General features: G+C 36.2%; 1 protein-coding gene across 1 annotated transcript in view; it reads left to right on the forward strand.

Annotated features, from left to right (window-relative positions):
• The first annotated feature begins 269 nt into the window (after window positions 1-269).
• The window catches only part of LOC139952946 (cadherin-23-like), a 44793-nt gene continuing 30819 nt past the window's right edge, over window positions 270-14243 (forward strand). The window contains exons 1-12 of the mRNA XM_071952282.1: window positions 270-425; window positions 1792-1854; window positions 3083-3193; window positions 3788-3960; window positions 4974-5027; window positions 6122-6217; window positions 7707-7793; window positions 8589-8720; window positions 8944-9084; window positions 9501-9585; window positions 10287-10384; window positions 11470-11667. Coding sequence (XP_071808383.1) covers window positions 1800-1854; window positions 3083-3193; window positions 3788-3960; window positions 4974-5027; window positions 6122-6217; window positions 7707-7793; window positions 8589-8720; window positions 8944-9084; window positions 9501-9585; window positions 10287-10384; window positions 11470-11667 — 1230 coding nt within the window. The 5' untranslated portion in view covers window positions 270-425; window positions 1792-1799. The remainder of the gene's footprint in view (window positions 426-1791; window positions 1855-3082; window positions 3194-3787; window positions 3961-4973; window positions 5028-6121; window positions 6218-7706; window positions 7794-8588; window positions 8721-8943; window positions 9085-9500; window positions 9586-10286; window positions 10385-11469; window positions 11668-14243) is intronic.

Below are 14243 nucleotides of genomic sequence, written 5' to 3' on the forward strand. Positions count from 1 at the left end.
GAGTTAATCATTAACAATCCTGCCATTGTGCAAAATGGCGCAACAGCAAAACACAACACTTTCATGAAATGCATTGTTTGCCCTGTGAAACCAAACACAGCGTTAATAGATCCGGGAATAAATACTGCAATTTAATATAGATTATAGAGAATTGAGGGGGAAAACGTCACCAGATACCAGTCGCCGTAAAACAGGATGGAATTTATTTGTGGATTTAGTACACTTTGAAGGAGTCCAAAGTACAACTGGGTGTGTTATGTTAAGTTATACGGACGTTGATCTATAGACTATTGTTAGGTTGATACTGCAGTTAGTGCAGTACAAGGAGATCTGGACATTAACTGAGTGTGTGTATCGATGGTTGGCAGCCATTTTGTAATACGATGTGATAGCTAAACAGGAATTACTATACAGAGAATTTAAAGGTAGGGTCATTGTATGTTTTTTGTCAACGGAATGCTTTCAAGTAAGCAGACAATATTGTGCAGACTCTTAAAGAGAGGTTTGTGGTACGTAGCACCATCTGAATATTCACATGGTGATACTGCAAACCTCTCTAAGTTATACTTCCACCTTGCAAAGTTAAAAATCCTACCTTCGAAGGAGACTGCAAAATTCGGTGTTAAAGTCAACTGTAAAAGTCACATGTGAATACAGAGTCTATCAATCATAATCGATCTTATAACACCCCTAACAAGTACTCCGCCAAATATTGGCTTAGTCTTAGACATGTCTTAGTTTTGCTAGACGACGGCTGTGTGATAGTGCATCGGTTTGCTGCGCGCTAGTCCGAAGACTAGCACACGGCGTGCAGTACCCAGACGTCCGTTGAGTGTACGAGGATGATAAGTTAATAGTCTGTAACCATTTCGGATTGCACGACACTACATGCAGCACAGTAAAAGTTTTTGCAATCTGTATTCGCGTCGTCTGTGGATTGTAGCATTCAGTTCTGTAACTTAATAATACAGTATTCTATAAATGTTTGGGGTGTTATAAAACAAATATTGACTGCTTTTACTCGTGTAGCGGTTAAAACTATGACTCCCTCGGTGATTCCTGTAGCGTTCTATTTTCCCTCGGCTTCGCCTCGGGAAAATAGAACGCTCCGGGGATCACCTCGGAAGTCATAGTTTTCGCTTCGGAAAAAAAAAAACAACGGGAATCACCAAGGGAGTCATAGATTTAACCATAGCATTCGAAGTAGTCAATATTTGTATAATAGCGCCTAAATCAAAGGTTTGCTCAAAGGCGCTGAGGCATAGAAGAAAATAGTCATTGATGGTAGCCTCCTAAAAACGAGTGGGCTTTCAGAAGTGATGGGAACATGTTGAAGGATGTTGTAGCCCTGATGTGATTTGGAAGTTTATTCAAGAGTTTGGGTCCATATACCGAGAAGGCTCTATCAGCAAAAGTGATGTGACTTGTTCTTCGGACCACAAAGTAGCTATTTTGACTGACTTGTCTTCGTTAAGCACCAACTTGCAGCATGTCCATGATGTAATAAGGGGCTTGTTGATGTTAGGCCTTGAACAATACGTGTAAGAATGATGACCTTGAAGTCTATCTTTTGATGGTTTGGAAGCCATTGTACTTTGATGAGTTCCGGGGTGATTTGAACACATTTTTTCTCATAATTCTTTTTCACATTTTTTTCTAAAATGTTTTGCTGTAACTTTCTGTAACTTTCCTTCCGACTTGCGAATACCATGATATCATTGGCTCAATTTATATTGAATATCGGAACAAGTTTGCATTTTTTATGATTGAAATTATTCTTTGTTACGACAGGAACACCGATGAGCAACATGCGGGGGTTGCAAGTCCTATGCCTGTTGGTGGGAATACAAATGGGTAAGTGTCATCAGCTAATGCCATTTTCTCTCAGCTAAATATTTTGCTAGGCAAAATTCCTGAATGAAATCGTTCCCTGCACTGTATGCTATTTATTTGAGGTGCACCCCTTAGCTGAACTTCTTAGTGATATTGAATGGTTGGGTATAGCAGTAAGTGGGTTAAAGCCATTGGACCCTTTCGGTACAGAAAAAAAAAAAAAAGTTCACAGATTTACAAATAATTTACAGGGTTTACAGAAGGTAATGGTGAAAGACTTCTCTTGAAATATTAGTCCATGAAATGCTTTACTTTTTGAGAAAACGGTAAAACAATATAAATTCTCGTTACCGAGAATTATGGATTTGTTATAAACACATGTCATGACACGGCGAAACGCGCGAAAACAGGAGTGGGTTTTTCCGTTATTTTCTCCCGACTCCGATGTCCGATTGAGCCTAAATTTCCACAGGATTGTTATTTTATATATAAGTTGTGATACACGAAGTGTGGGACTTGGATGATACTGTTTACCGAAAGTGTATAATGGCTTTAAAGAAACTCTGGACACATATGGTAATTTTCAAAGACCAGTCTTCTCACTTGGTGTATCTCAACACATGCATAAAATAACAAATGTGCGAAAATTTGAGCTCAATTGGTCATCGAAGATGCGAGAGAATTATAGAAGAAAAAATGCCCTTGTCGCACAAGTTGTGTGCTTCAGATGCTTGATTTCGAGACCTCAAAATCTAATACTGAGGTCTCAAAATCAAACTCAAATATTTTGGTGGGAATCTACTTCTTTCTCAAAAACTAGCTTGCCCCAGAGCCTCAGAGGGAGCCTACCCTCACAATGTTTTATACTATCAACCGCTCTACATTACTCGTAGTAAGATTGTATGCTTATAATTATTTTGAGTAATTACCAATAGTGTCCATAGCCTTTAGGTACCTGGTTGTATCAATTTACAAATGTATATCATTCTTGTATTGTATAGTATTGTGTTTATTATCCAAACCGACGAGCAGTCAATTACAGGAAAGGTAAAAAAAATACATCTTTAAATTTACATATAAAAAAACTAAATTCATATGCTAAATAGAATTGCAATAAGAAAAGATAAATTAATTGCCAAATAAATTAACAAATGTAAACAAAAATATAGATAGAAAACAGAAACATTCAATATAATAAGAAATAAAAATCAAATGATAAACAAATAATGATCTTTTGTTCTTTCCGCAGTCGCACTGGCTCCACCTATGTTTCAATGTAAATATGACCAAAGGCCAAGGGTCTGTCCAGGCAATGCCGAACTAAACATGGATACTGAAAAAATAGAGGAAACTGATGCAGGTATGAATTGGAATTCTGAAGACAAAAAAAAAGTGATTTTTTTTTTTTTACCCAAATTTGGTTCTTGATCCAATTATGTTACCCTTATTTATCGTTTGCAATATTTTGATGCATTTTGTATTTTACGTTCACTATTTTACGTCTGATAATTTTCCTATTTACTTTTATTCCTGTTTTCAGTTGAAAGGATTGTAAAAGTGCGGATTGAAATAAAAAACTAATACGAATGCTTGAATTTGCAGACACCCAATTTCTGCTGCCTTTTTCAATTGCTGCAAATAGGCCTGATATTAGTATTCAGAAGCATAAATTATAAATACTCCATCAAATTTTTTTTTTCCATTTAATATTAAAGGGTAACTCTTAAAATGACTTAAAGGCAGAGTATTTCCTATGGTTTTTGGAACGTGTGTACAATAACACTAGCCTGTGGAAATTTCATTTCAAAAGTTGGCTGCGTAAATCTTGAGTGATGTTTTTCTTAGTAGCCAATACATATAAGTGATTAAATAGTTGGAGCTTGTCATTTTCTGAATTTGATAAGTTCCAAATTGAAATATAACCTTTTGTCATATTGGTTTGGTCTACTATCAGGATCATACCTCTACACACTTGAAGCATGGGATGCTGATAATGATACTGTCACCTTTGAAATACTTCCGTACTTTACTGATGATTTACCCGAGTTTCAAGCTAACGGCATACACTACCTGCAAGTTAATGAGACTAGTGGAGTTGTAACATCAAAGGCTGTTATTGATTATGAGGTAAAGGTCCACAAATAAAATAGATCTAAAGACAGTGGACACTATTGGTTATTGTCAAAGACAAGTCTTCTCACTTGGTGTATATCAACATATGCATAAAATAACAAACCTGTGAAAATTTGAGCTCGATTGGTGGTCGAAGTTGCGAGATAACTATGAAAGAAAAGAACACCCTTGTCACACGAAGTTGTGTGCATTTAGATGTTTGATTTTGAGACCTAAAATTCTATACTTGAGGTCTCAAAATCAAATTTGTGGAAAATACCGTTTCTCAAAATGTTTTATACTATCAACTTTTAACCATTACTCGTTACCAATTGAGGTTTGATGCCGATAATTATTTTGAGTAATTACCAATAGTAGACACTGCCTTTATCTTAAAGAGTTGATTGCCGTTAAATTTAAAACAAATCCAGTGGAATTCTGAAATGAAGAAATAAGAAAAACCTAGGTAAGCAAGCTTAAATCCAATTCAATGTTATTTATTTCATCACAATTTATAAGTGAAATAAGTTTTTCCAAGTAACAATAGACACTGGACACCTTTTGTAATTGTCAAAGACCAGTCTTCTCATAATAGTGTATCTCATCATATTCACAAAAAACAAACCTGTGAAAATTTGAACTCAATAGAAGTTCCGAGAGAATAATGGGAAAAAAACACCCTTTGTCACATGAAGTCGTTAGCTTTTAGATGCTTGATTTTGAGACCAAGTGAGGTCTCCAAATCAATTCAAATATTTTACTAAGAAATATTACTTCTTTCTCAAAAACTATGTTACTTCAGAAGTGACTGTTTCTCACAATGTTTTATACTATCCGCAGCTCTCCATAGCTCGTTACCAAGTAATTTTTTAAGGACATTGAGAAAATATTTCTTAAAGTCGATATGTTGTGCTATACAAGTGCTATTAATATTATTAGGAGCTCACAAAACCATAAATGATTTGAATTAGAGCATGTGATTTCTTTGTTGACGTTATCAAAGTTTTGATTGAATCTCATTTTTACAGGAAGTGCAACTTCTTAGATTTGGATGGAACTTAACCGACTCGAGTGGAGAATGGGTAAGATGATTTTTGTAGTAAGATGGTTAGGTGAGGTTTGCAGTACCACCATAGGGCAAGTTCGAGTCCGCACATTTAGTAGACTAGTGGGGTGCGTTTTGGCGGTCGTAACCAATAACTGTTTCAGTTGAACTTTACCATCAGTTAACCGAAACAGTTATTGGCTATGACCGCCATAATGCACCCCTGACCAGCAACATAAAATGCGCAGTGACACACTCACTCGAACGACTCGTTTGAAAGCTTAGTCAACCATCGGTTCCACAACTCGGTATTCAACACTCCATTGTCTTCCCTTCTGCCTTTTTCACATGTTAGCATGGAATAGGCTATCGGACCATGGAAGAAACCATGGGCTCGAGGCTGGTTCCAAATGGTCAATCACAGTATAGTCAAACCAATGATCAACCAGCTGGGGTTCTAGTCAAAATAGTCAACATTTAGTTAATCATGTCATCAACCAATCACCAATCAGCAATGGTGAAGTGAGGGAAAGTTATTTTGGTTTGTATCAGTGGACACTATTGTTATTTGTCAAAGACTAGCCTTCACAGCTGGTGTATCTCAACATATGCATAAAATAACAAACCTGTGAAAGTTTGAGCTCAATCGGTCATTGAAGTTGCGAGATAATAAAGAAAGAAAAAACACCCTTGTCACATGAAGTTGTGTGCATTTAGATGGTTGATTTTGAGACCTCAAGTTCTAAATCTGAGGTCTCGTAATCAAATTTGTTGAAAATTACTTCTTTCTCGAAAACTATGGCACTTCAGAGGGAGCCGTTTCTGACAATATTTTATACCATCAACCTCTCCTCGTCACTCGTCACCAAGAGAGGTGTTATGCTAATAATTATTTTGAGTAATTACCAGTAGTGTTCACTGCCTTGCTAAACTTGACACTTTTTTACAGCTTGTGAATTTTAAGTCTTTTTTTTTTTGCATGTTGTTGTACGTCAGCTGAGTATAAGTTATTTTTTTGTTCAAGTTGAGCTTTAACTGAACAAAACTGACACATCTGGATAAGTGTTTTTCATCTGTATTGGACTCTAAAAACAGTTGCATGCCAAAATAATTGTCTTTTGTTTTGTAAAGTTTGTACAGGATGGGATCACAGTGACTGTGAAGAATCTAAATGACAACGATCCTGTGTTCACATCAAAGAGATACCAGGTGGATCCCATTACTGAGGTAATTAAATCATAATAGTAATAAAAATAATCAACAATTAGGCAATCTTAAACTTCCATCTTGATTTAGCAGGAAATACCCAGGTCAAAATTCCAGTTGAACCTAGTTAAACTGGGTTTAACTGGAACTAGTTGAAACCAGTTGATAAACTAGTTAAACACAGTTAAAACCAGTTGGTTTAATATGGAAAGTGGACAGAAACCAACTGGTTTATAGTAAACCTAGTTGAACACAGTTAAACCTAGTCCAAACCAGTTGGTTAATATGGAAAATGGATGAGTTTGATCACTATCCAGTTGAACCAGTTGACCCCAGTTAACTGGGTTCAACTGGAATTTTGATCTGGGACTGCATCCATCTTTTGAAAGGTATTATTGACCCAATTCACCAGACGTCATTGTCAGAATAATCTTGGAACCGCCATTCTGGTGGGCAAAGTAACTGTGCGAGTTTAAGTGAAGTGCTTATTTTTGGCAGTGCGGCGTTTACACGTAACCTATTGACCACCAAAATGGCGAGTAATGCTTATCGGTTTTCTGCCAAGCAAAAATGAGCAGGATACCAGTCACATGACAGTACGTGTGATTTTCTATTTGGGCTTGTAACTTTAATCTGGTAAGCATTATGTGGTCTTGCTCAGCTACAGTGTGTGCTCAAGCCCAGTGCCCATTTTAATTATCACATGTAAGCACAACAAGTTGCTAAGCACAGAAAAATAGTGCTAAGCAGGAACAGGTTACCGCCAAAATTACATAAAGTTTACATTGTTGCAAGTGGTGCCCCACTCAAATTTTACTTAGCTAAGAAATGTGTCAACAAGAAGTATTTTCTGCCGAACAGCTTTATGAAATTGGTCCATTTATTAGAAAGGTTTGCGGTAACACCATGTAATGATAATTTCTAAATGAATTTCCTGGGTCGAAATTCCAGTTGAACCTAGTTAAACTGGGTTTAACTGGAACTAGTTGAAACCAGTTGATAAACTAGTTAAACACAGTTAAAACCAGTTGGTTTAATGTGGAAAATGGACAGAAACCAACTGGTTTATAATTTCAACCTAGTTGAACACAGTTAAACCTAGTCCAAACCAGTTGGTTAATATGGAAAATCATAGAGGAAGGGGAAAATGGACAGAGACCAACTGGTTTATAATTTCAACCTAGTTGAACACAGTTAAACCTAGTCCAAACCAGTTGGTTAATATAGAAAATGGACAAGTTTGGTCACTTTCCAGTTGAACCAGTTGACCCCAGTTAACTAGGTTCAACTGGAATTTTGACCTGGGTTGGGTCGTTCTATAAAGAACTGTTGGTTTCAACTCGACGTTTCAATCAGTATGCTCTTATCTTCGTCTGGGGAAAGCTTGACTCAGATGCTGCATGCGGCAAGCCTTTCTATATGGTATTTCCATCATGCAAAATTTCAAATCCTACTCATATACACAGTTGGACAGTTGCTATTTCGGTATTACTTTTTTTTCCACCGCTAGAACTCACTGAAGCCTAATGAAGGGATAGCTACTGTAATCGCCAATGATACAGATAGTGAAGAAGGGATCTTATACGGTATTGTTCAGGTAAGTTTTCTCTCTTCTTTTTTCGTCTCAACAGCAGCCGCTGCCGTGGCACTCTGAAGGCTTTTTCATTTTTGTTGTTGCAGCAATAACATTTATTTTGTACACAATATCAACCTTTATCGCCCAGTACACGCTAATCCACCAATCAGAAGCCCAAACTACTAGGGGGATAAAAACATATATGCCACAGGCTCTGTTTTGTATCCTACTTTCTCTGTTTTATTACACATTGGGTATTGTGAAATGTTATTTTGTCACCGTGTACGAACAGTGCAAAAATTACAGTCTAAACTTTGTGCGCGTGAAAAAACGCTCTGAAATTTCAAATTTTGCGAGTTGCAAGTGAGACTGGAAGATAAATTCGTTATCACACGCGCACTCGTGAAATACGAGAACAAAAATAGCGCGTCTGCGTCCCACATCCAACAAGGCGGTATGGGACGCAGACGCACTATATTTTTTCCTATTCCACTCGAACTTGTGTGACAACTTAAACTATTCTCACAGGTACCAATTTATAGCATCGGGTGAAGAGAAGCATTGATAGGAAAAAGCATCTTACTCAAGGGCACGAGCGTCGTGACCGGGATTCGAACCCATAACCCTTGAAGACAGAACTTGAAGTTAATGCTCTTGAAGTTGAGGCCGTGAAACCCTCGGGAACTAGTTTGTCAACTTCCAATACCGAGGGCCTTGGGGAGCTAAGATCGACTAGTCACCCTCAAACCATGTTATTTTTGTATTCTATCCCGTATGCAAATTACCAATCTATTAAACTACTTTTTTGTTTTTCAGGCTTACTCAGATTGGCCTTGCAATGGAGACATCTTCAAAATAGATCCCACCACTGGAGTAATTTCTTTGAACGAGAATGAGTCCTTAGACTTTGAAAAAGTTTCCCTGTACACAATCTGCGTCAACGCAACGGTAAGTTTTTAAATGCACAATATTTTTGACTGCATGAGGGCGCTCTCAATAAGGGGATTACACCTGATTCTGTCACTTTTGCTGCGGCGTAGTTTTAAGTTGTTTAAGTGTAAAGCACAGCTGTTGATAGTATAAACTATTTTGCTGTGGTATGGCATCTTTGCAAAATTGCTATGCAAAATGTTTGCACTAATTTGCAAGAAATATAACTGATTTTTTTCAGGATTCGGGGAAGCCGACAGGGAGTGGACCTGCAAACTTTGGCTATGCCGAGGTTATTTTGGCCATTCTAGATGCGCAGGATACTGCTCCAGTATTCAAGTCCTCAAACTACGACAGAGAAATCTCTGAAGATAAACCTGTGGTAAGTTATAGGAAAACACATCAGACCTTGACCTTTTTCTAACCCCTTCATGCACCAATTATTTTAATGATAAATTGATCAAAGGTACACATTCATTATGTAATAGTTTCTTTTGCAAATGGTGACCCCCCAAAAAAAAAAAATAATAATAAAAATAATAATAAACAAAAACAGGTCACAATAATACTCTAAAGAGACGTGTTCTTAAAACTTAATTTTCTTTTCTTTGCCATTTTTAAATTTATTTTTATACATTTTTGACATTTTTAACTGGCATTGCTCACTTTTTCCTGTGCAATTTTTTAGTGTGGTATTTATGTTTAATTTGTGTTTGTCTTGTGTCTTTTAAGGACCCCCAATTGAAAATAAGCCGTTTTTTTATATCTAAAGTTGACTCTTTTTTCTTTAACCTATAGGGATCTGTAATTGCTACCATCGCTGCCACAGATGGTGATAGAGGTGTACTTGTCGCAAACAAAATCTCCTACAGCTTGGTTGGAGGTGAATTTCATATTAAGTTTTCACTTTCGTTGATGAATCAGTAATAACACTTTAAAAATATAATGAACAATAATTTGTATCATGAATCACAGCTTTGTTTTTCGAAGCTACAACTTGGTTTCTGAGCTGTGCTGTTGAAAGTAAAGAAAAGAATCTTAGTTACAAAGTCTTGCTGTATGTGCTTGCCTGCTATCATCTTTTGTGCATATGGGGTGTTTTGGCTGAGCAGATAAGAGCACCGAACTCAAGCTCTGATGTTTCTGTTCAGCAGAGTGTGTGTTCGAGTCCCAGTTGTGTCCCTGAGCAATACAGAATGGGTATCTGTGAGGGCAGAAATGGTTCTTGTGCTAGATTTAGCTGAGTAGCGCAAAGTATTTGTTGCACAGGCTTTATCCCTCCGGGAAGCTGATGGTTTATAGACTAAATTAAGTGGCAGAGTGAACTGGGTAATATTGTTGGAAGTGCTTCGAGTTGCCCTTCGGGTGTGTTAAGTGCTGTATAAAAACCATCTCCAAACAGAGGTTACAAGGGCTTTTAGTCTGGCACTTGATCCTGGTATATGTATAATGAGACATGGCATTGAGTGCACACAGGGAACACCACTAAGATTGATGAACTTAAATGAGTTTGATGGAGACTATGTCTGCATGTTTGTAACGAAGATTTCTTTACTAATTCTTTTCTTTGTTTTTATAATGTAGGAGATGGAAAGTTTGGAATGAACAACAATTCTGGAAAAATAAGCATCTTGGAAGGTTTGGACAGAGAGACAAAGGATTCATACACAGTTACTGTTACCGTAAGTTTTACCGCAAGGGTACAAAAAGGTGTCGGCCTACCCCCTTCCCGCCCCTTCCTCCCCACTCCCACCCCAAGCGAAATTGATCTAATGCAATTATTTATGATAGTACAGTAACTACTAGAAATCTCCCGACCCCCCCCCCTCCCTTGATGAGCAATTTCCCAGAATCCATCCACGAAGTAGCAGACAAAGTGTGTTGGGCTAGTATAAAGAAGTCCTGAAAATGAAATGAACTAGAAATTTCTTGTCGGAATTCTTTGGGTTTATAAATTCCTTCTACTTGTAGAAGTTTTTGAAATGTTGAGGTCACTTTCTTTCCAAAAGAAAAAAAACTGATCTGATGATAAAACTCTAAAAGGAGGGTAAACCTTTGGTAGTCACTCCAAAAATTATTGACCATAAAAAAAAACTTGCTCTAAGAAGAACTGCAAGATAATGTTTAACATTCAATAAATTATCTCTTCAAAAAACTGGATTTTAGAGGAAGGAATTAAAAAAAAAAATTGAGATTTGTTTCAAGTTTAAAATGTTTCTCAGCAAATACCAGATTATTCTTCCTACATGGACATAACCACCACCACTGTTTAAAGTTAAATTTTCCTGGTTTTATTGGGACTTAGTCCAAAAGGTTTCAAAACTGAAGGTCTACTTTGCCTTAAGCTTTGCATTATTGCTAACAAAATTGAAATAATTTGACCTAAAATCTTGACTTAAAGCCATTTTACACTTTCGGAACAGAAAAACAAATAAAAGTTACAGGGTTTACAGAAGGTAAAGGTAAAAGACTTCTCTTGAAATATTATTCCATGAAATGCTTTACTTTTTGAGAAAACACTGAAACATTTATCAAGTCTCGACAACGAGAATTACGGATTTATAGTAAAGACATGTCATGACACGGCGAAATGTGTGGAAACAAGGGTGGGTTTTCCCGTTATTTTCTCCCGACTCCGATGACCGATTGAGCCTAAATTTTCACAGGTTTGTTATTTTATATATAAGTTGGGATACACGAAGTGTGGGCCTTTGGACAAAACTGTTTACCGAAAGTTTCCAATGGCTTTAATTAACTTTATTTTCAGGCTCAGGAATTGAATGAAAACGACACGAACGAAGCATTTCCGAGCAGTGCGACTGTAAATATCACTTTCCAAGTTGGCGACGCCGATGATGAAAACGCAACATTTACTAATCACAGTCGAGAAGTAACTTTGTTTGAAAACTCTTTGCAAGGAACCTTTGTGGAAATTGTGGGTCTCACTGCAGAAGACAAAGATCTGGTAAGTTTTTTATTTATTTTCAGGGTCCAATTTCATTAGAAATTCATTTAAAAGGTTAAAAGTATGTAGTAAGTAGGAATAGAAGGAAGAAGTTCCAGATACTGTGCGGCTTATAAATTTTATGTTATAAATTTTATGTCATTATTATTATTATTATTAAAAAGTTTATCATCAGAATATCGGAGTCCCACTCTGCCTGTTTGATACAAAGTAAGTAAAATCAGATAAGTAAGGAGGAGAAAGAACATGCAAGCACTTGTAAACCATGAGGAGAAGTTTGAGAGATAGAGGCTTCTTGATGGGTTACAAGTTATACATTTTATGTCATTACTATTATCATTATTATTATTATTATTATTATTATTATTATTATTATTATTATTATTATTATTAAAAAAGTTTATCATCAGAATATTGGAGTCCCACTCTGCCTGTTTGATACAAAGTAAGTAAAATCAGATAAGTAGGGAGGAGAAAGAACATGCAAGCACTTGTGAACCATGGGGAGAAGTTTGAAAGATAGAGGCTTCTTGATGGGTTACAAGTTATACATTTTATGTCATTACTATTATCATTATTATTATTATTATTATTATTATTATTATTATTATTATTATTATTATTATTATTATTATTATTATTATTATTATTATTAAAAAAGTTTATCATCAGAATATTGGAGTCCCATTCTGCCTGTTTGATACAAAGTAAGTAAAATCAGATAAGTAAGGAGGAGAAAGAACATGCAAGCACTTGTGAACCATGGGGAGAAGTTTGAAAGATAGAGGCTTCTTGATGGGTTACAAGTTATACATTTTATGTCATTACTATTATCATTATTATTATTATTAGGTGTTCGGCCACCAGCCGAACAACTATTGTTATTGTTCTGTTGTTTTTTTTTGTTTTTTTTTTGTTGTTTTTTTCTGCGTGTTCTTCTCCTCGAACGTTCTCGCGCGATTTTCGCAAAAACTAAAGCTTGTATGAACCTGAAACTTACCATATATATTGATCTTAATGAGTAGACGAAACAGCAACATTTTTGGAATGATGACGTCATTGATGACGTCATTACGTTCAAAAAAACGCTAAAAATTGGAGAGTTCATATCTTGAGAACTACAAATGCCACACACAAGATATTTGGTGCATATAAAAGGTCTTGTAATTAGCTACAAAAGTCGTGCACAACGTGACCTCATGTGACTTTTACTTCCGGTTGAAACCGGAAGTTCAAAATTTCAAAAGTTCATATCTCAAGAACTATATATCATATTTGCAAAATTTGAATATCAGTTTGAAGATCAGTTATCCTGCTCAAACTTTTGCACAAACATAATGCCAGTTGAATTTTGCCTTCTGGTCGTAAAAGCGCGCGTTTGTGTTGACCTCCATTCATTACGCGTAGAAACCAGATAGTATCGCCATTCATGTATGTGAATGCTACTATTGTATTGTGGGTGTGTGGGTGTGTGTGCGTGTAGTTCATGTAGGCCTACATTGTATCCATGCTCTACGACAAAACAGCACTGCGTGGCTGTGGGCATTACGGGTTGTGTATACACATGCAGACTCCGTTGAAGGCGCGCGTAATTCAAATTCCACTACGCTGGGTATCGCCTCATCTTTCTTCGTGCGATTTTGAACAAAATGTTAAACTACTATGAACTTGAAACTTATCATAAACATGAACCTTCATGAGTAGATGAACCCGCAACTTTTTTGGAATGATGACGTCATTGATGACGTCATTACGTTAAATAAACGGTAAATAATTGAAAAATTCATATCTTGAGAACCACAAACGCTACGTACAAGATTCTTTCACTACATGAAACCTCTTGTAATGTTCTACAAATGTTGTACACAACGTGACCTCATTTGACCATTCACCCGAACACCCTGAGTTTGTACACAAACTCTCAATTTCTAGTTATTATTATTATTAAAAAAGTTTATCATCAGAATATTGGAGTCCCATTCTGCCTGTTTGATACAAAGTAAGTAAAATCAGATAAGTAAGGAGGAGAAAGAACATGCAAGCACTTGTGAACCATGGGGAGAAGTTTGAAAGATAGAGGCTTCTTGATGGGTTACAAGTTATACATTTTATGTCATTATAATTATTATTGTTACTATTATTATTATTAAAAAGTTTATCATCAGAATATCGGAGTCCCACTCTGCCTGTTTGATACAAAGTAAGTAATCAGATAAGTAAGGAGGAGAAAGAACATGCAAGCACTTGTGAACCATGGGGAAAAGTTTGAGCGATAGAGGCTTCTTGATGGGTAACAAGTGAAGCTTGGAAATTAAAGAAGTATAGACCTTTCTTTTGTTGATAAACAAACCGCCTTGGTTGGCATGGTCGGCCAATTGTTAGTAAAACACTAAATCTTAAAAACAGATGTTTTAACAAAATTCAGCATTTTCTGCAAACTTTCAATTAAATAAAATACCTCTCATAATTAATTGTTATGTTTTTAACAAAATCAACAAATTTTGTTACATTGTTACCAAAAATAGCGATCTTTTCTTAATTTGCACTTACGGCTTTCTATAGTTTTCCAATCTGGG

This window comes from Asterias amurensis, chromosome 21 (assembly GCF_032118995.1).
Source record: "Asterias amurensis chromosome 21, ASM3211899v1".
In the NCBI taxonomy this organism is placed as follows: domain Eukaryota; kingdom Metazoa; phylum Echinodermata; class Asteroidea; order Forcipulatida; family Asteriidae; genus Asterias; species Asterias amurensis.